The sequence below is a fragment of the Lactuca sativa genome, chromosome 7 (genome assembly GCF_002870075.4).
Source record: "Lactuca sativa cultivar Salinas chromosome 7, Lsat_Salinas_v11, whole genome shotgun sequence".
Classification (NCBI taxonomy): domain Eukaryota; kingdom Viridiplantae; phylum Streptophyta; class Magnoliopsida; order Asterales; family Asteraceae; genus Lactuca; species Lactuca sativa.
Genome location: NC_056629.2, coordinates 3,212,726 through 3,238,475, shown reverse-complemented (window position 1 = coordinate 3,238,475; position 25,750 = coordinate 3,212,726). Strand labels below are relative to the sequence as shown.

The window sequence follows — 25,750 nt, the reverse complement described above, 5'->3', positions numbered from 1 at the left end:
TGGATCTTGGGGTTAGGCCCAATTAGGAGGTTGGGCCCAATTTGGAAAATTGGGTTGTTAATAGGCTTTTATATGGACTTTCAAGTCAAGGATTTAGTGTTTGGGCCTTGGCCCAATAAATAGAGTAGACTTAATGAATGGTCTGGACATTTATTCAAGAAGGTTATTTTGGGTATTAATTTGGTGTTTATTTTGTAATAGTTTGGGATTTCCGGTGAGACAGCAGTAAGAGATTTGTAGTATTTCAGCATCACTAGCGAGGTGAGTTCTCCTCACTATACTGACAGGGTCTATGAAATTTGGTCGGTCCCTCCGGATTGATATCTGGGTATTTATTGATATGTTGTATGCATATATGACTCGTTAGATTGTCATCCTGATAGATAGGATGGTATTATGTAGTATGTGGTATGATATGTTAGATCGGTATCCTGGTAGATAGGATGGTATTATATGTTATGTGGTATGATTCGTTAGATAAGTTGTTGTTTATAGACTGCTATATGATTATTTGTTATATGTGCACATGTTTATTTGGCGGTTGAGGCTTATCTGCTTTGTGCGGAGGCCAATAGACCTGGGCATTCCAACCGGTTGGTTGTGGGCTGTGAGTATTCCATCCCGAGGATGATTGGACTCCTAGTATGTGGGCATTCTAACCTGTTCGTTGTGGGCCTAGGGTATTCCAACCCGATGGTTGATTGGACCCATAGTATGCTTTCTACGATTATATGTATATTATCGTGGGTGTGGGTATTTTGGGGGTAGCTCGCTAAGATTTCGGGTTTACAGTTTCAGTTTGTTGTTTCAGGTACTTCTGATGATCGTGGAAAGGTGAAGGCATGATTGTACCGCTCCTCCTGCTGTTATGATTTCATGATTTGATACTGGGAAACTCTGATATTTAATATTTGAAAAAATGAACTATGTTATGTTAAATGATTTTAAGTGTTTTGAGTGAACTGGAAGAACATTCGTGTGAATCTAGTCTCAAATCTAGGAAAGATTTTTAAATGGTTTTCAAAATAAGTAAAGATTTTTAAATGATTTTTAAATGGTTCTCAAATCTAGGAAAGATATTTAATACAGTTATTTGATTATGTGATATGTTAGAACAACATGCTAGTACTAGGCTAGGGATCTTCAAGAATTGCTTGATAGAATTGCTTGATTACATGATACCTGTTAGCCTAGGTTTTTCCTTATATGAGATTGAAATCATTACTGTAGTTACTTGTGTATGTATCACGACTATACATAATTAAGATCTTATAGCCCAAGAATATTTGATTTGGCCTTATGATCTGTTCTTATTGATTAGGTCTTAGGGTAGGATCATATATTCAAAAGTCTATAGGGTCCAACGTTATGTATGGTTAGCATACACTAGTGCTGCAGGGTTGGTGGAAGTATCATGGATAGGCTAGTTGTGCGAGGCCGGTAGGCGATGTGAGACAGTTAGCTTTCCTTTGGGAGTGAGGTTGAGTAACCACCATATGCATGTACATTGTTAAGGTGTTGTGATGATACTTGAGACAAATATAGGTAGGTGTGGAAGGTAGTATGAGATCGTACTATTGAAAGCACAGGACCCATACGCGTAGGAAGGAAGTCACAACCCCTAGGGTTTAGTCGGAATTGGTTCCCAGTTATTTTGCAGATTGTCTGATATCTTCCTGTCATATTTTCAGTATGGTGGTTACGAGGAGCTTTGTGATTGGATCTGGATTAGGATCGGGACAGGGTGATCAGGACGCCCCAACAGCGCCTGAGATTATCGTCCAGGAGGGGCTAGTGTTGACAGAGGATCGAGTTAGGGAGATCATCCTTGAGGACATGGTCGAGATTGTCTAGGGTCTAATTCCGGAGTTGTTAGGGACTATCAAGTCTGCTATGATGGAGTACTTTGATGACATAAACGTAGCCCTTGCGGAAATGGCTGTCGCTGCAGCCACATCGACTGTATCTGGTGGGTTATGAGAAAAACATTGTTCATATGGTGTACATGCAAACCCTAATAGCTTTTGGATCTAGTTTGTCTAATGAACATGCAATTGAATATCCAAAGCTATAAACCCTAGATCTAGCATACAATTAATCATATTAACATAATATTAGGGTTTAGATCTTACCTTGATTGTTATGTAGCAATAACAATCTCAAATCCTCCTTTGTAATGGCTTCAGAAAGCTTAGAGTCACAAGTGTCACTCCTTTAATGGCTCACAAACACCAAGATCAAGAGGATGAAGAATGATAAGAGAGGAGGCACCCAAAAATGTGTAGAAACCCTAACGGATTAGTTGGCCACGTTTTTGGTGCCCTAGGGGTCCTTAAATAGTGAGGCTATTAGGGTTATCTAACAAGGAAACCCTAATTTGACTGCTTAGGCCCTAAGCAACCCGTGGACTCCCTCCTTAGAGGCCTTGGACGATTTCTAATGGGTTTCCCCATAGAATTCGTCCACTCCATCCTCTATGGGGTCCATTAGCCCAATATTCAACTATCACATAATTGACAGTTCTAGTCCCCTTTATTTAATTAATCTCTTTTAGCCACAAAATTAATTCTTATTAATTATTGACTAATATTAATTAAAAAATATGATTTCTCCTTTAATATATTATTCTCATAATATATTAATAAATCATAATTAATCATCTCTCTCCATAATTCATCCTATCAAGTTGCTTTGATGAAGGCAACCCAAAAGGACCATGCACCATCGGGTCAAGTACATACCAAAATAGTTATGGACTTAAACACTAATCCAATTGTCTCCCACTTGGATAAGTCTAATAACTATTCTGCGTATGACTTTAGATCCTGATCTGCAATCATAGCTTTCAAAAACCGCTGTCAATTCTAACCTTTTCAGATACACGTCCTTTAGATAAGGGATCATATATTCCTCCATTCTAGATATCGTATAGACTAAGACATGGATCGAAATCATTCTCTCTATACTGTTTTCCTGATTTCCTATTTATGATGACTGACAACAGACTACAATTGAACACATCAAATTAGTCCCATCTTGGCCAAGTGCTTATGTGTCATCACTAAATCATCGAGGAGCCCATAGATATCGCTTTCAACCCACTTTGGATAAATGGAACGAATAAACTTTGATTCAATGCTTGCTTGCACTCACTCACTGAATCACACACAACAATATGTTTTATGACACCAAGTTATTGGTGCGTTTACATATTATCAATGTGTAACCGACTCGCAAGATACAACTCACACATCTCGGTTTCAAGAATATAAGATATTATCGTCTCACCAATCACTCGTGATAAAATCCATGAAGTGATCCAAGTGAGCGTGGGTTTAATCCAATGCTCAAATCATATTCATAAGCACTCATGAACATTGCAGCAAACATTTTCTTATGTCTAATACACTTTAGACAATCCACACCCCAATTCACGAAAGTCTTCATTCATACCTACTTCCAACATATGAACGACTGTGGTCCATTCGAATAATTTGATTGTTCTGAACCAATTTAATTATTCAGGAAGTCAAAACATGCAAAGTGAAACACAAGAATAATACTAATCCCATATGGCCCTAAACTCTGGGTATAAATAAAAAATTTTATTTAATCACCATATTGATTACTCATTATTTGTTGTTTCAGGTAATCAACTTCTTACTTGAATTATTACTACACTTGCCCATGCTCTCAGCATGCACACAATGTTTACCTATGGTCCTTACTTTGTGAAATAGATCAAATGAGCACATCTCCAATCATACTCATTTCACAACTCCCAATTGTCACACCCCAAAACCGATAACGGCGGAATACGTTTCGGGGTGGATGACGTAGTGAACAGTATCATCACAATTGCATAATAGTAGAAACAAGAATCATACAACCATAATATTACGTAGTGAATTTAATTACATGCGTGTTTTGTAATGTTTAACAATCACTCAAAAGTAATTCAAAAATAAGAGATGGGTCTTGTGTGCTCCACCTTCTCCAAAAATGTTGCGTCTGTACCTGTCTATCTTTGACCTGAAGATACAAGTTATTTTGAAAACGATTATCAGCATAAAGCTGGTGAGTTCATAAGAGTTTAGTGTGAGTTTTTGTATACAAAGCATTAGTGTTAAAGATGTATCGCTTATGTTCATAAGTAGTAGAAACTTAGAAAATCCCAAAGTTTCCAAATAACAAATGTGATAGAATAAGTTAAGCCCGTGATCAATGATAGAGGTGCAAGCTTCCTTTAGTGATAGATACTTACTTACTTCGGGATGTGGTTTAACATTTAGTGTAGTATTTTAGAGTAGTAGTAGTGTATTCCTTGTATATTACTAATAGTGAGGATAATAGAGGATCCCATGACCTTCTTGGTCATGCATAGTGTAGTGATGTAGTGGCATCCCTGGGCCTGTACGGCGCGGACTGAGTTAACAGTCGGGATGTAATAGCGTCTGCCCCGTATAGATCTATACATGTAGAGTCGTCTCCCTGCTGAAAAACTCCGGGCGTAGTGGATAGCGAATAGAGTATCTCGTAGTGGGTTAGTGTATTATTGTTTGTTTAGTGTTTTCTCTGTTGTTATAGTGTAGTAATCTCTTAGTGTTGATCATAGTGCGTTCTCTTACTAGTGTATCGTCTAGTAATAGTGAGTATTATAGTGTAGTTAGTAATAACTTTAGCGAGTGGTAGCGGTAGCGACCCTAACCATACCTATTATGGTTATCTTAGTGGGGATGTTTCTTAGCACGTTAGTGACTTTAGCATTAAGTGCAAACAGTAATATTCGTATCCCACACTGATATACAGATTATATAAGTAAGAAATCAACGACAGTCGGACGGATAACTACTACCCTAAGCCCACAATCAAACAAGAACAGGAAATAAGGCGAGATACCGGTCCTAAGTCCTCCAAGTCTTATTTATATAAATATATCAGTGTGGTTACATTTTATAAGTAAATTGGTTTAATAAAAGTATTTTTCCAAAAGATCATTTATTATCTGACTTGCTGTTTAAAAATAGTTTGAAAAGGGTGAAACCCGTTTTTAAGGCATAGGGACAAATCACATGTGATTTGAACTAAGAGTAGTGAATCACATGTGATTAATCCTTGAAACTCGGAAATCGTTCTGTAAAACTTTGTATAAACATTTATAAGCAACTTGTATCTCCCCCCTAAAACATGTAAAACACTTGAAAGGTTCATTAAAGGGGTATGAACTCACCTGAAATTGCGGAAATCGGGTGAATCGGGTAAATCGGGTGATAGTGTCGATTGAGCGTTTGGTACCAAATAACCACTTGAGCACCTTTTAGGACCCTAATGTCATATGAAATATGTATTTTACAAGAAGTTAATCATCTTTTTCTTTTCATTATAGAATTTGGACATTCTAGTGTCGTTTTCGGGGTTTTAAGGCCTAGGAAGGGTCCCCGGGAGTGGTATGAGGCCATGGATGAATTACGGGAGGGTCCTTGGGTTCACTTCCTTAGAGTTTATGGCCTAAAAGCCATTATTTGGGAGTTTACGGCCGTAAGCCCCCTAGGCTTGGCCGTAAACTCTTGTGACACTCCAAAATGTGTGTTTAAGGCCTTATCTTACTTCCTTGATTTAGTGGTGTGTGTTTTGGACCAAGAGGGAAGGATTAAACATCCTAATTTGTGTCATTTTTAGGGAGTTTACGGCCAAGACTTGTTCTTGGGCCGTAAACTCCTATAGACCCTTCAAGATGAAGGTTTTACTTGTACAACATGGTCCCAAATGGCTTAGAAAAATCCTAGAAGGCCCTATAGTGAGTTTGGAACAATTTGGCATACATTTTTGGGGAGTTTACGGCCCAAGAACATCCTTGGCCGTAAACTCTTCATTTGGTATCCAAATGTGAAGTTTAATTGTACAACACACTTCCATAGGCCTTAGATAAATTCCTTTCATGCACTAGGGTAGTTTAGGGACTTGTTTGACACAAAAATTTGGGTGTTTACGGCCCAAGCTTAGCCTTGGCCGTAAACTCCTCTTTTTGTGCTCAAATGATGTTGCTTGATGCATCTAAGTGTTCCTTGGAGTCAAGTCTAATTTACCAAACATCCTAGAAGTGTTTTTGGGGCTTAAAACATAGATTTTTGGGGTGTTTGAGGTGTTTACGGCCTAAGCACATGCTTGGGCCGTAAACTCCTTTTTACATGTCAAATCCTTGTGTTTTAGTGTCCAAACCCTTCTAGATATATGCCTTAATTAGTATACTAACATACAAGAAGGAAAAACTTGGTCTTTGGCTTGATTTTGGGGGTTTACGACCTAAGGAGCTTCTTAGGCCGTAAACTCCTCTTTGAACCTTGATTCCTATGATTTTTGGCCCTCAAATTCAATGAAACATGTCTAGAATAAGATAGAGAATGAGTACTTACGTTTGGAAGTCGGAAATTAGCGGAATTGGGGTCGTTTTCGAGTCTTAGAGAGAGAAAGTAGAGAGAGAGAGTGGGTGTGTAGTAAATGAGTGTTCAAATGTTGTGCACACCCATTGCATATGTCTTGGGAATCGCACCCGATATACGGCTACCCGATGTTTAAAGTTAACTGGGTTAAAACTTTTTACCTGGGTGAAGTGGTTGAAAAGGTAAAACAACTCTATTGGGTTAAACGGGGTTAACACATACGAGTTATATTCCTTATGATAATATTAAGCCATGCATAAATTTAGATATTCGGATATTGATGATTCCAAATATTACATAAAATAACGTATAGTGACACGTTCCGTTAGTGAAAATGGGATTTTTAACGGAATTAGGTTTTGGGGTTGTCACACAATCTTTATCATAAGTATAAGAATATCAAATTCTTATTACTTATGCTAGATTCTAACATTTTATGCAATGATTCTTTCGTAAAGTCATCACTCAAAATCATCAAGACTTGGCCAATCTCTATCAGAAACAATTCTATAGATATGATGTCTCTCACTCAAAGTACATTCCTTTGAACATCCTTCTTGCATAAAAGTTTCTAATCTAGACATAGATTCTCAATATCCAATTCCCAATATGGAAACATTTCCATATTTGCCATATGACAATTCATTCTTAATAGAATCTTATCTATTCATAATAATGTCATCCAATACCATACTTCCAACTACTCATAAGCGACTAATCCTCAGCGAGCTTTGGATTGTCCTTTGATAGTTGTTTAATTATTTTAGTCAAAACCGATTCTAGTCCTTTTTCCCTCTAAATGCGCTAGACATTTGGAAAATTTTAGAATGGTCAAATATAATAGCACTGGCAATCAATCCTATACCCGAAGCGTATGGGACATGATGCATAATGTCTTACATAAAGATATGATACTTTATCAATCTTCTGCCATAATATTTTATGTGTCTTGTTCTTACAACTCGAATTATGAAGAGGGATACCGTAATCATAATAGAAATTTAAGAACACATTATGTATCCTTTGACTAAATTTATTAAAATTTCTCAATCTAAGCTTTAGATTTTGAAACGAAGTACAATATTCTCTCCCTTAATTATAGCAAAACAACTTTTCAACCCTTACGACTTTGCAAAGTATAACTCTTGTTTTCTATAATTAATATTGCTAAATTGCAATACTTGCCTTAATAATCATACAAGCACAACATTTATGCTCCCACTATCATGATGATTATTATCATATAAGCATAACACTTATGCTCCCACTAGCTTTGACAATTTTTATAAAACAACTGAACATCCAGAAAACAATACTTATTGAATTTCTAAAGTTCATATTTCTAATACCTAATGCTTTGATAATCCTTTATCAAAGCTTCTTAAACTTATACACCTTTGCTTTAGACAGCTCATATGTGTGTCTAAACAATTCAGACTAATTGTCAAATATCACAATTCGAATTATGGAAAGGGATACCGTAACCAGAATCGAATTCGAGAATACAATTTTCACAATCACTATCTTCTTAAAATCTCTCTTAATGAAAGCATTTCCTCACAGTCATTTTCATGAAGGAGGGAATCTTATGACACTTAGATTTTAATGGTGTATGTGTTCCTATCCATGCGAATTTGTCAAAACCAAAGTTTGCGACAAATCCAAACTCATGTGGACTGAACTTTCTCAATCTTGATTTCTTGCCTTATGGTAACACGAGTGCCCACCATGTCTTCCAAGTAGTTAAGCAGCTCACCCTTTCCTATCAATGTACTTTTCATTGATCAAGGTACTTGCCTTTTATGCGTTCAAATAAGAACTCATAGAACTCACATGCATAATTAGCCCAATTGGAATGGCACATAAACAAAATAATGTCAACACAGGAGGTTGTAAACCTCAAGTCGTGTGCTAGTGATGATTGATAAGGTTTATTCTTGATTTGTTCTTGAAACCTTTCAAGACCATTGAGACTCCCACTGACTCCTTGACATATAAGATTCTTTTGTCAATAAACATTTCTTGACAAACAAATATTCAAGAGTTAGTGTAGCTTTTATCAAGACAAAACACTTCACAAAATTGGTCCTAGTTGGTCTTTGTCTTATCCAAGACATCACAACTTTCCAATTTAAAATGTGCAAGAATAAGAAAACCTTTTTCAAATTCCATATTTGATGAATGTTATAAACCTTCTTAAGACTTGTCACTCAATGTCACAATCTTAAATCTAAGACTTGATATTGGAACAAAGTATGATTGACTTCTTGATTTAACCATTTCTTCAATTCTTGATTCCTCTTCTCAGACATACAATTGCACTAAGACTCACTTAGAGGATCAATTGAGATATGGTTCTTAATCATTAAGACCTATCATAAAACATAATAAAAAGTACTCTCCCTTCTTTTTATAATAGAGAAACTTTTATCTTTCTGCCTACTTGATTCTTCTTATTCGTTCTGCTATTGATTTAAACTCTTTCAATCAACTCGGAATTACACTTAATCTTATAAGTATAATCATATTTACTAAACCATTAGTAAATCATGATAAATATCTTTGTCACTCTTGTGGTGGACTTGATCAACACACAACCTTGTGTACTCGATCTCCTAGTCCTTCACTTGACACTTTGTCAACGAATTAGTCTAATTTCCAAATATGAAATTTCTCATTGATCATGCAGCCAAGTTGTATGATTCCAAGTTTCTGTCCAATTGAAACTTGGGCGATGAGAGACTTTCCCTATTTTATAAATTCTTGACCTTTCCACAAATAACATAATTAAGAATCAAATCCATTATTGCTAATAATAGAAACCTTCAAACATCAATTTTTCATACACGCCACTGCAAGGATAAATAAATAATATAAAATCAAAATTTATTTTATTGCGGAAAAATTTGTCCTTACAATGCAATTCAATTGAAAAACTATGTTGTTACATACTCCTAAGCAATCTATTCTAACTCCAAGTAGTAGCTTAAGAATATAATCTTCAAGTAATACGATCGAAATCCATTTCTTCATGATTAGATTCCGCTAACTTCTTCCCTTAAGCTTCCTCTCTTTTTCTTCGATCCTACAAAACATTAAAATGTAATCTTATCACATCATGTATTAAGAATCTAGAATAGGAACTTAAAAGAGTTAGTTAATGGATTTACCTAAAGTAGAGCCATACGTTTTGACTCTCCCATCTCTTAGATCTCTTAGGTAAATAGGGCAACTTCGTCTCCAATGCCCCTTCTCTTGGCAATAGAAGCAAATGGACTCCTGTGGAATGGTACAAGGAACTATCTCAGAATTTACTTTTTCTGGATCTCCAATGCCACCATTTTCAATGTCTATTGAAGTTTGGGAGTTTGATTCACCAGACAAATTTGCTCAACCAGCTCGCCAAATCATTGTTGATTCAGCAGCTATAAGCAAATAGGTCAAATCAATGAGGGTCACGTCATGATCCATCATATAGTACTCTCTAAGGAACCCACTATATGATTCAGGAAGCGACTGAAGAACCCAGTCAACAGCCAACTTACCTGAAATCTCGACACCCAACATCCTTAACCTATCAATGTGTGACTTTATCTCTGAGACGTGTACACACACAGGTTTTCCATGTTTACTTGCCAAAAGGGATTGAGTGAGCTTGAACTTTTCAAGCCTTCGAACTTGTGGGTTAGGGAGAATAATTGGAGGAGGTGGAGGAAGTGAAGCATGATCTCTTGTTCCCCGATCGAATCGTGGAATATCATCTTCATGTAGAAAGCTTGTTCCACAGGTTTTGGGAGGACCATAGTTGTCATACTTTGACATCTACAAAACGGTAGAAAATTCAAGTTAAGTTGATTAGGATCCTCGATGTGACACCCAAATGAAATATCGAGGCTAGGATTCAACACAATACTCTACAGCCTAGAAGAGGGATGCCGTAATCTAGTTGCAGAATATTTGAAGGTAGGTAAATGACGATTTACCAATTTCCACCATGAAAAACGAAAAAGAAATTTAAGTTTTAAATCTATTGAAAATTCCTAGATCTTTTGAGATTCAATGAACTTTTCAATGGCATGTTTAAATCTCGATATGCCCCTCGATTTGTGACTGGGATGCCGAGGATCATAAAAAAGGGTGTGAATAACCATGCAAACTTGCATGGTGCCCTCAATGTTAGAGTCACCTATTCGATGTGCCGGTTAACCACACACGCTCCACCTAACTATGACAAACAATGAGTCACCCTTTGCTACCTTTTCTTAGAACCATTTAGTGTGCCGGTTAACCACACACGCTCCACTAACGTCTTCGCAAGGGCACAAAGTGTAATTTCATGGAATTGCATCAATTCACTTTTGCCTAAAGTAACTAAGATTGGGAATTTTGTAAAAGCATTTAGTTACTTTTGTACTTCATTATACTTATAATGGAAGGTTTCTGTCCTATCCTACCCGTTCAGCTAACGACCCTCCACTAGTCAAGAGTGCGGTGGGTAAGAGTGGATACCCATTCAATCGCCATTTTATAGGCAATTTCCTTAAACACCCCTTATAGACCAGCTTCATGAATGAGGCCTACTAACTGTAAGACTGACTGTTTACTTATACATATATAATACTAGACTTTTAATGTTATATATAGTATAGGGTGTATTTTACACTTTTAAAATACTAGGTGGTCTAATTTAATAAATTATACTTTTAATTTAATTAAATGTAAACCAAAACTTTATGGGTTTATTAAATCTCTTTTAATTATACACTTTAATTAATTAATAAAACCATAAGGGTGTAATTTGAACTTTTCAAAATACTAGGGTTTTAGAATTTAACATTTTCAAAATTAAATGTCACTCCATAAGGGTGTAATCTCACTCCATAAGGGTGTAATTTGAACTTTTCAAAACCTTGCTTGTGTCCTACCAACCAGCAGGTCAGGTGTGCTCTGAACCTGCTAAGGTTCGGGGCCAAGGAATGGTGGAGATTAACGACTGGGTCGTACATTGACGATCAGAGAGCTGTTGTTACTTGGGAGCAGTTCAGGGATATGTTCTGCGCTCGTTACGTTCCAAGGGTTGAGCGGGAACGATTGGCTAAGGAGTTTTTGAGTTTGAGACAGGAGGGGGAATCAGTGACGGAGATCACCCGCATGTTCACAGAGAGGTCGATGTTCTACCCAGAGTTCACTTCTGAGCAGGCTAAGATGTCACGCTATCTAAGCATGCTCAATACTGACGTCCGACAGTTTGTGTCTACCCAACGGCATGATTCACTTCTGGAGTTACAGGAGGTCGCGAGGCGACATGAGCTAGAGATTGAGCTGCAGCTGAGGGAGCAATAGCAGGCCCGAGCACAGTCATAGCTGGCGCCGAAGCGGTCCAAGACCGTTGATACCAAGATTGGGGGACAGTCAGGCCGCACTTGTGGAAAGTGCAGGAAGACTCATTCAGGGACGTGCCGATCAGGGAGTGGGTGCCACCGATGTCGCAAGCAGGGCTAGCTGGCCAGGGATTGCAGGCAGCAGACTCTGACTTTCGGAGTCAGACTCTGTTACCATTATGAGCAGGTGGGCCATATGAAGGCTAATGTCCTCTTCTAGCCGCGAAGTCGGCGTAGGCTCCGAAACCGGCCACACTGAGGATTTCGGATGGGAGGCCAGTTAAGGCAGAGTCTCCAAAGGCTCAGGGGCGTGCCTTTCAGCTTACAGCTGAGGAGGCCAAGGCAGCACCAGATGTGGTTGCTGGTATGTTTCGATTCTTTATCTCGTTTGTTTGTTTCTTATATGCTTATTTGTTGTACCTGTGATTATGTACATTTTTAGTGAACTCCTTAACACTGTTTGATGTCATAATATTTTAATGAACCATAGGGAAACACGAAATTTCCCATTTCTTGTAACCGATTCTTTATAGCCATGTGTGACAGGCTTCATTTAGTGCACATTATAGCCTACCCAAGCTTTCTTTGAAATTAAATTGTCGGTAAGCTTTTTCAACCTCCCAAAACAAAATATATTGTTTTCTCTTGCTTGCCGATCTTTACTCTCATATTCATCAACAAATGGCCATAGCAGAGTCAATGATATGCATTTGTGAACACATATTGAATATCCATTTTAATTGAATTGGCTTTGTCTGATATGATAGCTAAAGACGGCATGTCCCCAATACATTCTTTGAGTCTTGATAAAAACCAAATCCATGACTCCCAACTTTTATTCTTTCCAACTCCAAATGTAATAGGGAGGATTTGGTTATTACCATACATGCCTACTGCTAGGAACATGATGCCCGAGTATTTCCCTTTATTGTGTGCTCCGTCAAAGATAATAATAAGACACAAACTTATTTTAAATGCTCCAACCTAAAAACCATTTACTATGACATCACTAAGTTGAACACACGTGTAACAACATTAAATAAGAATAAGTCATTGTGTAATAAATATTACCATTCAACCAATAGCCATGAAAAAGTATTAAATTTGTTGTCATAACTCGTCTTTATATGTGTAACCGTCCCTAGATTCTTCTTCTCCACGTTGTAACAATATAAAGGAAGTCTTTGAAAGCTTTCTCTAGGGGTCCCTCTCAACATATTTAAAGGATACATTTTAGCACTCCATGCTTACCAGTATGAAATACGTATACTAAGACGTTCATTCAAAGTTATTTGTATTTGTTTCCCCTGCAACACATTACCTGTAGTATCAACAAATATGCCCTTCAACAATTGACCCAATACCTTCTTGTTGGGTTGTTGATTATGGGGACATAGTTGTATGTTTGATAATGTGTGTTTCTCTGATACTTTAACCACTTGAAATGTATAAGTAATATTATGTTTTGTTTCCCATATCTGCCAGTCAAAATTATCCATAAAGCAAACAACTTCAAACCTGCCTTTTGTGGAATTTTTCACTTTATATTAAAAGCCTTCAGTAACACTTTTTAATCTTAACTTAAGATTAAGTTGTTCTTGTCTTTTAAATAGTTGGAATAACTTCATATAATCAGTATAATCATGGGTTGTGGCACCTTTATGTTTTTGTTGAGCTAGTTCGGGCAATGCTAAAGGTTTAGGCATACCCCAATGGGTGGTTTGTGTTTCTTCAAAATAAAATTAAATATAAATGGAAACTTTTCCTATTGTGATTTTTGGGGTTGTAAGGGCTCGGTTTCTTCCTCTCCACCTTCAGTATCTTCCCCTTCAAATTAAGTGTAACTCTAAAAATGTTCAACCGGCTCTCCATGTGGAATTCTATTACCATCATCAACAGGTATCTTTATTTTTGCATCATCATTTGTAGATTCATCAACATCAATTGTAGGAGAAGCATGAACAACAACATTACCTTTATTCATATAATCCCATCTATAGTGCCATTACAAAAAGGAACATGGTTGCTTGTCGAAGGTAATAAATTACACATTTGGTTACTTCTAGTATAAGAAGACCCATTTCCAAGAGAAAGATTTTCCCTAGCAAATCGATGAATACCATAATATTAGTAACAATAAACAATTATATTGTGTTTGGTGGCATACTAGTAACAAAATGAAGAAAATATCTGACATCGTTATTTTCTAGAATCTGCATAACTATATTTGATCACATACATTGAAGAGATAGATGTGTTTGGTTCTTGTCTAAATTTGAGGTAACATCCCAAAAATTTCCAGTTATATTTTTGTTTTTAATTCATTCTAAAGCATTCAATATTCATATCAAAGCAACTAAAAGTGTATCATAGTGGAAATAACATCATAGTACAAAATCCCAAAATCACATACTATGCAAAACATGGGCAGATGCAGTGCGATCATGTCGGGCCCTTCTCTTTTGAGATAGAAATACCTGAAACCATAACATAAACTGTATGCTCAAAGCTTAGTGTGTTTCCTCAAAATACCCCATCCCATACATACATAACACTCAAAACATAATTGGGTCTATTTCACCCCCCTTCAGTCTCTTTCAAATGGTACTGGGTATATTTCAACCTCTTCGATCTCTTTCAACGGGTATTGTGTCTATTTCATCCCCTTCCTTCTCTTTCAACTAATATTGGGTATATTTCATCCTCTTCGGTCTCTTTCAACCGATATCGGGTCTATTTCACCACTTACAGCTAGCATACATTCATATCAGCAAGAGTCACAGAGACAACAAGCGTATACAGGTATAGTATGAAATTGTCATGAAGACAACTATCAACCTACAAACATAATACAGTGGGTTGGCATTGGTACCTTCGACCCATAACTACAATGAAAGAACTCACCTCAATCTAAGGATAAACAAATCGAACTTGGCTGCTGAATCGTAAAATCCCTTCACTAAATCACAAATAATATAACCCTAATTATTAATTAGGTCATTAAACCAAACTGAGAGTCTAAATCCTTAATCTCGACTCATAAAGGTAAAAGGTTGTTTTATCCTTCCCTTATTGATCCTAACACATCTCGGTCCGAACCCAACTAGCCTACTGTCCAAAAGACACCCAAGGCCAAATATGGGCCCAAATCCATAAAGGCCCAAGGCCTAACAATGGCCTAACAAAGAAAAGACTTGTGACCCAAAAAGAGCCCAAAACTCTAGAGTCTAAGAGCAGCCCAATATCAAAGGCCCACTTTTTAACCTCCTGACCTCGAGGTATAACATTTCTATATGTAAAATATGATTTTGCCTGGGTGACTCGACGAGTTGGTGCCTCAACTAGTCGAGTAGAGTCGAGATTTGTCACACGGTTTAATGAGTGTTAGGCGTGTCAAACCCAACAAATAAAGGGGTACGATATACTCCTGAGTAACACTACTTTATTACACTAAAAAGTAGTACAAGGCAAGTAGGGACGATCCACAGAGACACGGGACAATCAGTCCATACCCTTTTTGTGTAAGGTACTTGTTCACAAAAGATGAAAGAAAAAGGGGGGTTTGATTGCAATGATTAGACAAATAAAGTAAAATCACAAGTAATTGGCTGAATGAGTAAATTAAATTCAGATATTATAAAGACTCCAACTTCATGTATGACTGTTCAACAATGTGAATCCAAGATGACAATACATTTGTTTCATTCTATCTAAATTGGTACTTGAAAGTGTTAACAAGCTCTAACACTTTCCATTCACCACAATAATTAACCAAAACAAGCTCTTTGATTAATCCTAACCTTACTAACCTAATCTAAACAAGCTCTTAGATTTAGATTGAAAGATTGCAAGAAGCTTTATGTGAATGTTCCCAACAACACCCAATACTCCTCATAAGCTCGGAAGTGTAAAAGTGTATGAATAAGATTTACATTAAATTCATTCAATAGAGATCAATTTAATGCTTGTTACTTGTTCAATTTCACAAAACAATTACGGATTTTGTAAAAGAGATAACTGGAGTGACCTAACCCTAATTCAAATGACCAATAAGAATCACACTTAGAATCAAACATTCGATTCAAGCAAAATCAAATTCATTAGATAGAAATTAAGAACAAACATCAAGTCATATGATTAGATTCACAAGTAGAAAGTCAAAATATGAGTTGGAGAAATTAGGGTTCTAGCCACACATGACTAGAACAAAACTGGAATTCTAGAAGATGAAATCAAGAACTAAAATGCTTACAAATATGAAATCAAAATGTTTCCGAATGTTTAACGGACAATCCTTGCTAAAACCTTCAATTCCTTCTCTCCAAAAATGCTTTTCTCCGCTCTCCCTGCTCCCAAAAATGGCCTAATTCCCATAATAAGAAAAGAGGAAAACGGCCAAAAAGACAGCTTTTAAGTTGAACACGCCCCGTGTCGAACTAGAGCAAATCAACACGGGTCGTGTTGAGTGTAAACCAACCCTTCAATTCTTGATTCCAAATTTGAAGTACGATGCTCAAAATGGTCCAGCTAGCCCAACACACCCCGTGTCCATATAGGTTGAATGAACACGGGTCGTGTTCAGTGAAGTCAAAATTGCTTGAACCGTCAAACACGCCCCGTGTTGCCCCCTGGATGCTCATCCAAACTTGATTTTTCTAATTCTTCCGATTCTCGCCCAATCGTCCCGCAATCTTCACCGACACTCCCTAGCACCTCCAAAAGCGCGCTCCAACCTCCGGTTCACCTGAAAAGGACATGAAGGAGTGTAAATAAGGTTGTTCAAGAAATTAACCTAAATATGCTAAAATGCAATAAAAACAACGCAATTGTGCTAAGGACATACATAAAAAAAGAGCTAAAAGCTGTGCAAAAAGGTGCACAAAATGCACCTAACAGATCTCCCCAAGCTTAGACCTTTCTTGTCCTCAAGAAAGAACAAGAAACAGATAAAACAGGACGATTTCTAGATGACAAAATGAAACTTAGAACGAAAAGGGGATGAAGGATCCTAAAGGTTAAGAACGAATGCATGCAATGTAATGCCATGAAAATTTAAGATATGTACAAAATGCACTTGAGAAACAAAATGAAGCAAAAGAAAAGAAGATTAAGAACAAACACAAAATATGTACTTTTGTAACTAAATAATGGTACGATCAGACTTTACATCAATAGGGCTCCGATCATTGATACCTTGGCAACCATCCTGTTTCCTTCCACATATCATAGACTCTCAATGTGAGGAAGACCCGAAACGGTGTAACCCAATAATCCAACCAAAGTTTTATTTAATCTTTATACCTTACTAAGCTTTATGGGCGAAAATAACATAGTCCGGATTTCATGTCCTTAAGACTAGATGGCCAAGAATCAGAATCGACGCATCCTTAAGAACCCGTCATGGCGAATCATCTTTCGCTGAAACAGTGAGCCCACCCGAAGGGGCCCAGCTCCTATGCTTTCACTTTTTCGAGAACCACAAGTATCATATCACACAGTTCTTCATTCGCCAGATTTGACTTGAATTGGCTTTTGGTTTGATTGAACTTTGATTTGTACTTCGTTTTGAATTTGGATTCTTCAATCTTCATTTTTGGAATTTCTTTAGATTTCTTCATTTTCGCATTTGAAAATCTGATTAGGGTACTAGATATGACAGTTGTACCCTTCCTTCTTTCTTGACTTTGTGGATCTGATGCTTAAGCTCTCTGTTACCGTGGGGGTAACGCGTGTCAACAAATAGGTCCGTGTTCCGTGGGTTCAGAGTTGCCGACAAAGATTCTTTTTAAACATTCAAAATCAAATCATCCTAAAGCTATTATTACCGCCCAAAAAAAGGTTTCAATATAAATTCTTTTTATTATCTAAGGCTAGGGTCTCGAATTACGGTGTTTGGGTCCCCTAGTTATGACAGCTGATTCTACGCTTCCGGTAACTATTCGGTCGCCTCGGAATTCTTCCCACTTCATGGAGCAATTGTATGTAAAGAGTGTCATCATCTCGTACAGTTTTTTTTTGAAAAACAAATATAGAATGCAAGGAAAATGAAAATAAGAAAATAAAATAGAAAAGAGAAAATAAGAGAGAATAAAATAAAAAATTTTGAAAATAAGAAAATGCATGCCTGTGTATGAATGAACCAAATATACAAGTCTACCCCTCCCCAAGCTTAAAGATAAGCATCGTCCCCGATGCTTGGAGAGGGTGGAACAACCTAAAACGGAGGTGGAGGAGGAGGATAGTAGTTGGGGTTTTGGGTCCAAGCCCAGAAGTCCTCCTCATGGTTGCGTTGACGCTCTTGATCCCGAGCGTACTGAGTGGTGAAGGTGGAAAAATTTTGGGTCAGGCTTGCAATATCTTGTTGGTAGATGTCGAGGCGGGTATGGATTGATTGGAATTCATCTATATACTGCTGATGATAAGACGGGGGTGCAACAAAATGGGATGAGCTAGCACCACCGGTGGGAGAAGCATGGTGGGCCTCCTCTTCCTCTTCATCATCATCATCACCATCTTCCTTGTTTTCTTCACTTTGCTCATCTACCTCGGTGGAGTATAAGTGGGGGAAGATGTATGGAATGATTTTCCAATCGGTCATGTGAATGGGATTTCAGAAATCAAGAATGCCTTTATTTTCTGGTGTGATGAGGAGCTTTGGATCATGATTTTGACCCACAGTCCAATGGTGTGTGCCATCGCCTGCCGAACGGAAGAGTCGCATGGACTCAAGGACAGTAATGGTGAGATAAGGCTCACCCGCCAATGGCTGATGGGGACCGGGGTATGGGGCCCGGATTTGGGCGCTCTTGGCGAGCATGTAGACAATACCCCCGCAAACAATCTTTCCCGATCGGGATGTGCTCAGTCGGATGAGCTTGTGGCACAGAAACCGACCATAATGAGGAATGAGGTTATTCTCGGGATGGGTCATTGCATAGAGGATTTTGAGTTCTAGCGTGCTGATGGTGCTTCGCTCCTCTCTAGGGGCGACGAGAGAAGCAATGATTCTATGGGCTACCATCATCACTGGATGGATAGGTGATGAGGCTTTAGCAGCGCTAGAGACATATGGGTGTAATTGGGTGAGTTGGGTCCACCATGTCAAGTCAAAGTATCCTTGAATTGGGTCAGTGGGGCCAAATGTGTTTTCTGTTGGGGCCCCCACAATGGCATTGATTTGATCCAAAGAGATCTCACAGTCTTGATTCATTAGACGGAAGGAGAGGATCCCATGGTCCAAATAAACTGAGGATAGAAACTCAGCTGTTGGGACTTTATAGCTCAATTCATGGACCCTCAACAAGCCGTGTCACCCTATGTTGCGAAACAGCGTTTTGACTTGATTGTAAACATGCAACTCTTTTAGGGATGGAACATGCGTGAATTTTTGGATGGCATGACCCCGTTTAAGGAATGACTCAAATTTTCCCTGTTGAATTGGGCCAAGACATACGACACCACAATGAGACGGGTCGGCTGGGGGTGTTGGGGACCTAGGTGGAGGTGATGGGGATCTAGATGGAGGTGATGGGGTCCTAGGCTTCTGACGGCGGGCGGATGATTTGGTTTGTCTTGGTCTTTTGGAAGATGCAGCTTCCATAGTCAAGTTTTGGGACAAATTAAAAGTCAATAGGTCAATATGTCAAAAAGTCAATTGTTGGCGGGTCCAGTCAACTTTGAATTTGGCCACCAAAATTTCGCGGGAAATTTGGTTTTCAAAGATTTCCTACTAAGAATCAAGTCCAAATATACCACAATTTCAAGTAATTTGACTCAAGAACACAAAATCCAAAAGTTAAGAGTTGGGAGGAATTTACCGAATCGTGTGTGGGATTGTGTTGTTCTTGATGGAAAAGATCTTCCTTAACCTACCCAAGCTTGCCCTTTTGAAGATTAAGACACTAAAACACCAAAATCACATGAGATTTTCGGATCTAGGGTTTTTCAAAACCCCCAAATCCACCATTAAAATGCAAGAAAATGGTGTTTAAGATGGAGAAGATGAAGTGTAGATGATGAAAATCAAACCTTTTCGTAGATGGAAGCCAAAATCTTGAAGAAATTGAAAGGTTTTGATGAAAATCGGACCTAAGATTTTTGTTGGGAGAGAGAGGCTGTTAGGAAGTGAAAGTGGGGATAAATGAGGGCAAGTCCCGATTTTTTTCTTTAAAAAGCACCAGAACTGCTGCGCGGACATGACCCGTGTCGCCGCAGGCTTAATAGACACGCCCCGTGTTGGGGGGTTTTATGCTGAGTTAAGGACGAACACGACCCGTGTTGGGTCTAAGGCAAAACTAAACACGACCCGTGTTATGATCTGGAGGAATTGGGGGTACTTTTTGCATGGACACGACCCATGTTGATTATAGGCCAAAACCAACACGACCCGTGTTGGTCTGTGGAAGAATTTGGGTCCTTTTTTACATGAACACGGCCCGTGTTCCATTAAGGCTAAGCGGGACACGACCCGTGTTGGTCCCTGGATGCTAATCCCCACTTTTTGAACTTGAAAATTTCCTTCTCTTTGAAATGAAATACTTTTGCATTCCTAGGTCCGTTTGGTGATTTTAAATCATGTTTAAATGCATTTGGAACATTGAAAACCAAAAACTCAAAGAAATGGAAATTTTTTTTAAATAAAAGACAGAAATACCCCCGAGTTGCCTCCCGGTTACCCGCCCTTGTTTTAAGTCGTTGGCTCGACTTTTCCCCCAAGTGTGCTTCAGTCTTGGTATGTGGGGTTCTCCAACTCGTCAACCTCTTCATTCTTCACCTCAAATCCTTCATAAAATAGCTTCAGCCTGTGACCATTGACTTTGAATGTTTTACCCGTTTGCTTGCTCGTGATTTCCACCGCACCATGGTCAAACACCCTTTTGACCATGAAAGTACCAACCCATCTCGATCTCAACTTTCCTGAAATTAGCTTGAATCTTGAGTGGTATAGCAACACCTTTTGTCCTTGTATAAAAGTCTTTCGGGAGATCGCCCTGTCATGGTATGCTTTTGTTTTCTCCTTATAGATCATGTTGCTTTCGTATGCATCATTCTGAATCTCCTCTAGCTCTTGGATATCAAGTTTCCTTTTATTTCCCACCTCATCTTCACTCATGTTGAATTTCTTTACCGCCCAAAAAGCTTTATGCTCAAGCTCAACTGGAAGATGGCATGCTTTACCAAACACAAGCCTATATGGGGACATACCAATGGGAGTTTTAAAGGCGGTACGGTATGCCCATAAGGCATCATCTAGCCTTAAGCTCCAATCTTTGTAGTTTGGGTTGACCGTTTTCTACAAGATGCTTTTGATTTGCCTGTTTGAGACTTCTGCTTGTCCATTGGTTTGGGGATGATAAGTTGTTGAGACTTTGTGTGTCACTCCATATCTCTTCAAAACAGCTTCTAGCATCCGACTGCAGAAATGGGTCCCGCGGTCACTTATGAGCGCCTTTGGTGTGCCAAACCGTGAGAAAATCTGTACCTTAAGGAAATCGACCACAACTTTGGAATCATTAGTACGGGTGGCCTTAGCCTCCACCCATTTGGACACATAGTCCACCGCTAACAAAATATAAGAACAACCAAAAGAGGACGGAAATGGTCCCATAAAGTCAATACCCCATACATCAAAAATCTCACATACTAGAATAAGGGTAAGGGGCATTTGATTCCTAGAGCTTAAAGATCTAGATTTTTGGCACTTTTCACAATGTGCACAAAGCACATAGGAATCATGGAAAATAGAAGGCCAAAAGAATCTGCTATCTAAAACTTTCCTAGCTGTCCTTTGGGGTCCAAAGTGACCACCACAAGCATAAGAATGGAAAAAATTAAGGATAGATTGTACCTCTTTTTGCTCAACACACCTGCGAATTACTTGGTCCGCACAGTACTTCCAAAGGTAAGGCTCGTCCCATATGTATCAGTTGGCTTCCTTCTTGATTTTGTCTCTTTGCCAACGGGATGAATCTGGGGGAAATTGACTTGTGACCAAGTAATTAACGATATCTGCATACCATGGTGCTTCTTTGGCTGCAAATAGATGCTCATCTGGAAATGTGTCACAGATTGGTATACCATCTTCGGGCGATACAATGCGACTTAGATGATCCGCAACCAGATTTTCCTTTCCACTCTTGTCTTTGATCTCAATATCGAACTCTTTCAAAAGCAGCATCCACCGTATTAACCTCGGCTTCGAATCTTTCTTCGTAAGTAAGTGCTTTATGGCTGCATGGTCCGAATATATGATCACTTTAGTTCCAAGGAGGTATTGTCGGAACTTCTCTAGAGCAAAGACAATAGCCAGAAACTCTTTCTCCGTTGTGGTGTAGTTGCCTTGTGCACTATCAAGGGTCTTTGATGCATAGTAGATGACATGATGTGCACGGTCAACCTTTTGCCCCAAAACCGCCCCAACCGCGGTATTGCTAGCATCGCACATGATCTCTAATGGAAGATCCCAATTTGGCGGTTGAATAATGGGGGCGGATGTCAACAAGTCTTTCAAACGATCAAATGCCTTCGTATATTCATCACCAAGCTCAAAACCGGCCTCCTTTTGTAGAAGTTGACACGTCGGCACCGTGATCTTGGAAAAATCCTTTATAAACCGCCGATAAAAACCTGCATGGCCAAGAAAAGAATGTACTTCCCGAACATTTGTCGGGTATGGTAAGCTCTTAATAACATCTATTTTGGCCTTGTCAACTTCAAAATCTTTTTGGGACACCACATGTCCAAGTATCAAGCCCTTGTCAAGCATAAAATGGAATTTTTCATAATTAAGGACTATGTTCGTGTCAATGCACCTTTGTAAGATTTTGGTGAGATTAATCAAACATTCATTAAAAGAATTTCCATAAACAGTAAAATCGTCCATGAAAACCTCTATGATATTTTTGACACATTCTAAAAATATGCTCACCATACATCTTTGGAAGGTCGCGGGTGCATTGCACAAGCCGAAGGGCATGCGTCTATACACAAAGGTGCCAAAGGGACATGTGAATGTGGTTTTCTCTTGGTCTTCCAGGGCAATCGGAATTTGATGAAAACCAGAGAAACCATCAAGGCAGCAATAGTGGGATTTCCCGGCCAATCGTTCTAACATTTGATCGATGAATGGCAAAGGGAAGTGGTCTTTGCGGGTGGAAGCATTCAACTTCTTACAATCGATACAAACTCTCCACCCGTTTTGAACATGGGTGGGTACCAATTCCCCCTCGGAGTTTTTGACAATGGTGACTTCGGCTTTTTTCGGGACAACTTACACGGGACTTACCCACTTACTATCAGAAATGGGGTAGATTACACCTACATCCAAGAGCTTCATGATCTCCTTTTTAACCACCTCCATCATAGGTGGATTCAACCTCCTTTGGGCTTCACGGGTTGGCTTGAAGTCCTCTTCCATCAGTATTTTATGCATGCATAATGATAGGCTCAACCCTTTTATATCCGCAATGGTCCAACCAATAGCCTCCTTGTATTTCTTCAAAATTTCAACCAACTCTTTTTCTTCTTCTCGTGCCAGCTTGGTCGAAATTATCACCAGTAATGTCTCTTCCTCTCCAAGATAGGCATACTTGAGATGGTCGAGAAGAGCCTTCAACTCAAGAGTCAGTGGTTGTACTATGGATGGGAGAAGTTTTGGATTGGAACTTTTTAGCTTCATGCGGGGTGGTTCAACTCTCATGGGTTGTGCTTTCTCCAAGGAATCGATTACTTCAATCAATTCATCCTCCAATGTGTACTTGTCAGCCAAATCCTTAATCCCTATCTCATCAAAGTGTTTGCTCAAGATGGTGGTTAGCACATCTTGGCTTGACATCTCAAAGAAATCATTAGTACATGAACTAATAACATCTATGAAGTTTAAAGAATGAATACCGCTAGGATAACGCACGGCTTCAAAGATATTAAAGTTAATCACCTCACCATCGAACTCCATTGTCAAAGCACCATTGGCTACATCTATTTTTGTTTTTGCGGTACTCATAAAAGGTCTCCCCAAAAGGATGGAGCTCGATTGTGGGGTATTTTCATCACCCATGTCTAAAACATAAAAGTCAGTGGGAAAAACAAGCTCATTAACTTGCACTAACACGTCCTCCAATACACCTTTCGGGTGTACCAAAGACCGGTCAGCAAGTTGAATGATAACTCTGGTTTTTGATAAAGGTCCAATTCCCATTTTCCTATAACTTGAATAGGGTAAGACATTAATTGATGCTCCTAGATCAAGCATGGCACATGGTACGAAAAGGTTACCCATTTTGCAAGGAACCGTGAAAACACCCGGGTCCTTGCATTTTTTTGGTAGCCGCTTTTGTAACACAGCTGAGACATTTTCACCAACCTTCACAGTTTGATTTCCTTTAAGATTTTTCTTAGATGTGCAAAGTTCCTTAAGGAACTTAGCATATCTAGGAATTTGTGTAATGGCATCTAAAAGAGGGATATTGATTTCAACCTTTCGAAAATGGCCATGATTTTGTCATCTTCCCTTTCTCTTTTGGTGCTTGCCAGCCTTGAAGGAAATGGAGTTGGTGTGACTTTCACTTCGGTCTCTATGGGCTTCTTTGACTTGGAAGTACTTTTCCTTTCCTCTTCTTTGATAGCTTCTTCCACCTCAATCTCTTTCTCTTCTTCTTCTTCATGCGGCATCCTTGGGCTTTCATAGCTTTTCCCACCTCTTAGAGTAATTGCACACGCATTGTGTTTTGGGTTCTTCTCCGTTTGAGAGGGTAGCTTTCCTTGCGACTCCATCTTACTCACGGATTGAGCAAGTTGTGATACTTATTGCTCCAAGCTTTTTATGCTTGCCTTGGTTTCTTGTTGAAAGCTTTGAGTGCTTGTGGCAAGGCTTTTCACTATGTCCTCTAAGGACATACTTGAAGAACTTGCTTGTGGAGGGGGTTGTTGTGGGTGCCTTGGTTGGTAATTTTGAGGTTGGAAGGGTGGTCGTTGTTGATTTTGAGGAAATGGTGGTCTTGGTTGATATTGATGAGATTGATTTTGCTGATAATTCCCTTTTTGATTGCCTCCCCGCCCTTGATTATTGTTCCATCGCTGATCACCTCTTGGTTGCTCATAACCTCTCTGATTTGCCCCATAATAGCCTCCCATGACTTTCTCTTCTTCATAATCTTCCTCTTGGAGTTGTGGGCACATATCGGTTGGATGCCCCACTTGGGTGCAAATACCGCATGGGCGGAGTGTGGGCTGCACACCTTTGTCTTTGGCCAACATCATGACTACTTTTGTGAGCTCGGACAACTGAGCTTCAATCTGAGGAGTTTGAACTTCTTTTACACCCAGGGGTGCATCCGTATACCATTCTTCGTCATGGCTTGAATGTTTGGAATCTTCAGCCATGTTCTTGATTAGATTTCGGATCTCAGTTAGGTTCTTATCAGACAAATATCCGCCACTAGAAGCATTGAGAAGCCTTCTTTCCATGGGGGTCATACCTTCAATGAAATACTGTAGGAGCTGATACTCGGTGATCCCGTGCTTTGGACAACGGGCGCAAAGTTTCTTAAATCTTTCCCAGTATGTGTGGAAAGCTTCTATTTTGTGTTGCTTGATTCCGATAATTTCCCTCCGTAGGGATGAAGCTTTCATTTCGGGAAAAAACTTGTCCAAGAACAACCTCGCAAGGTCCACCCAAGTAGTCACCGTCCCCAGTGGGAGGTCATAGAGCCAGTCTTTGGCGGCGTCTTGCACTGCGAAGGGGAACGCCCTAAGCTTGATCTGATCCTCCGTGACATTGTGTGGTTTGATACCCACACATACTACATGAAACTCTATAAGAAACTTGTGAGGATCTTCATTTTCTAGGCCCCTAAATGTTGGGAGTAAGTGAATGAGCCTGGATTTGAGTTCCAAGTTGGTAGCAGTTGGGTATGTGATACAAAGAGGTTG

At 39.0% G+C, this 25,750-nt stretch overlaps 2 protein-coding genes across 2 annotated transcripts; both read right to left on the bottom strand.

Annotated features, from left to right (window-relative positions):
* Nucleotides 1-20,543: 20,543 nt before the first annotated feature.
* LOC128127103 (uncharacterized) lies at nt 20,544-21,023 on the bottom strand. The gene has a single exon (XM_052765458.1). It carries the CDS (start codon nt 21,021-21,023, stop codon nt 20,544-20,546), a length of 480 nt encoding a protein of 159 aa, XP_052621418.1.
* A 720-nt stretch (nt 21,024-21,743) lies between these two features.
* LOC111894566 (uncharacterized) lies at nt 21,744-24,592 on the bottom strand. Its single transcript, XM_023890636.1, has 3 exons — nt 24,297-24,592; nt 23,106-24,249; nt 21,744-22,574 (listed from the first exon to the last, which is right to left on the bottom strand). Exons 1-3 carry the CDS (start codon nt 24,590-24,592, stop codon nt 21,744-21,746), a joined length of 2,271 nt encoding a protein of 756 aa, XP_023746404.1.
* Nucleotides 24,593-25,750: the final 1,158 nt, after the last annotated feature.

Bases quoted from the DNA above. Each gene is read 5' to 3' on its own strand.
- LOC128127103 (XM_052765458.1), bottom strand. From the start codon at position 21,023: ATGTCCCCATATAGGCTTGTGTTTGGTAAAGCATGCCATCTTCCAGTT.
- LOC111894566 (XM_023890636.1), bottom strand. From the start codon at position 24,592: ATGGAGTCGCAAGGAAAGCTACCCTCTCAAACGGAGAAGAACCCAAAA. The intron at 24,250-24,296 runs GTTGAAATCAAT...ACAAATTCCTAG, and splicing joins ATCATGGCCATTTTCGAAAG to ATATGCTAAGTTCCTTAAGG. The intron at 22,575-23,105 runs GTAAGTCCCGTG...ATGCTTGACAAG, and splicing joins CCATTTCTGATAGTAAGTGG to GGCTTGATACTTGGACATGT.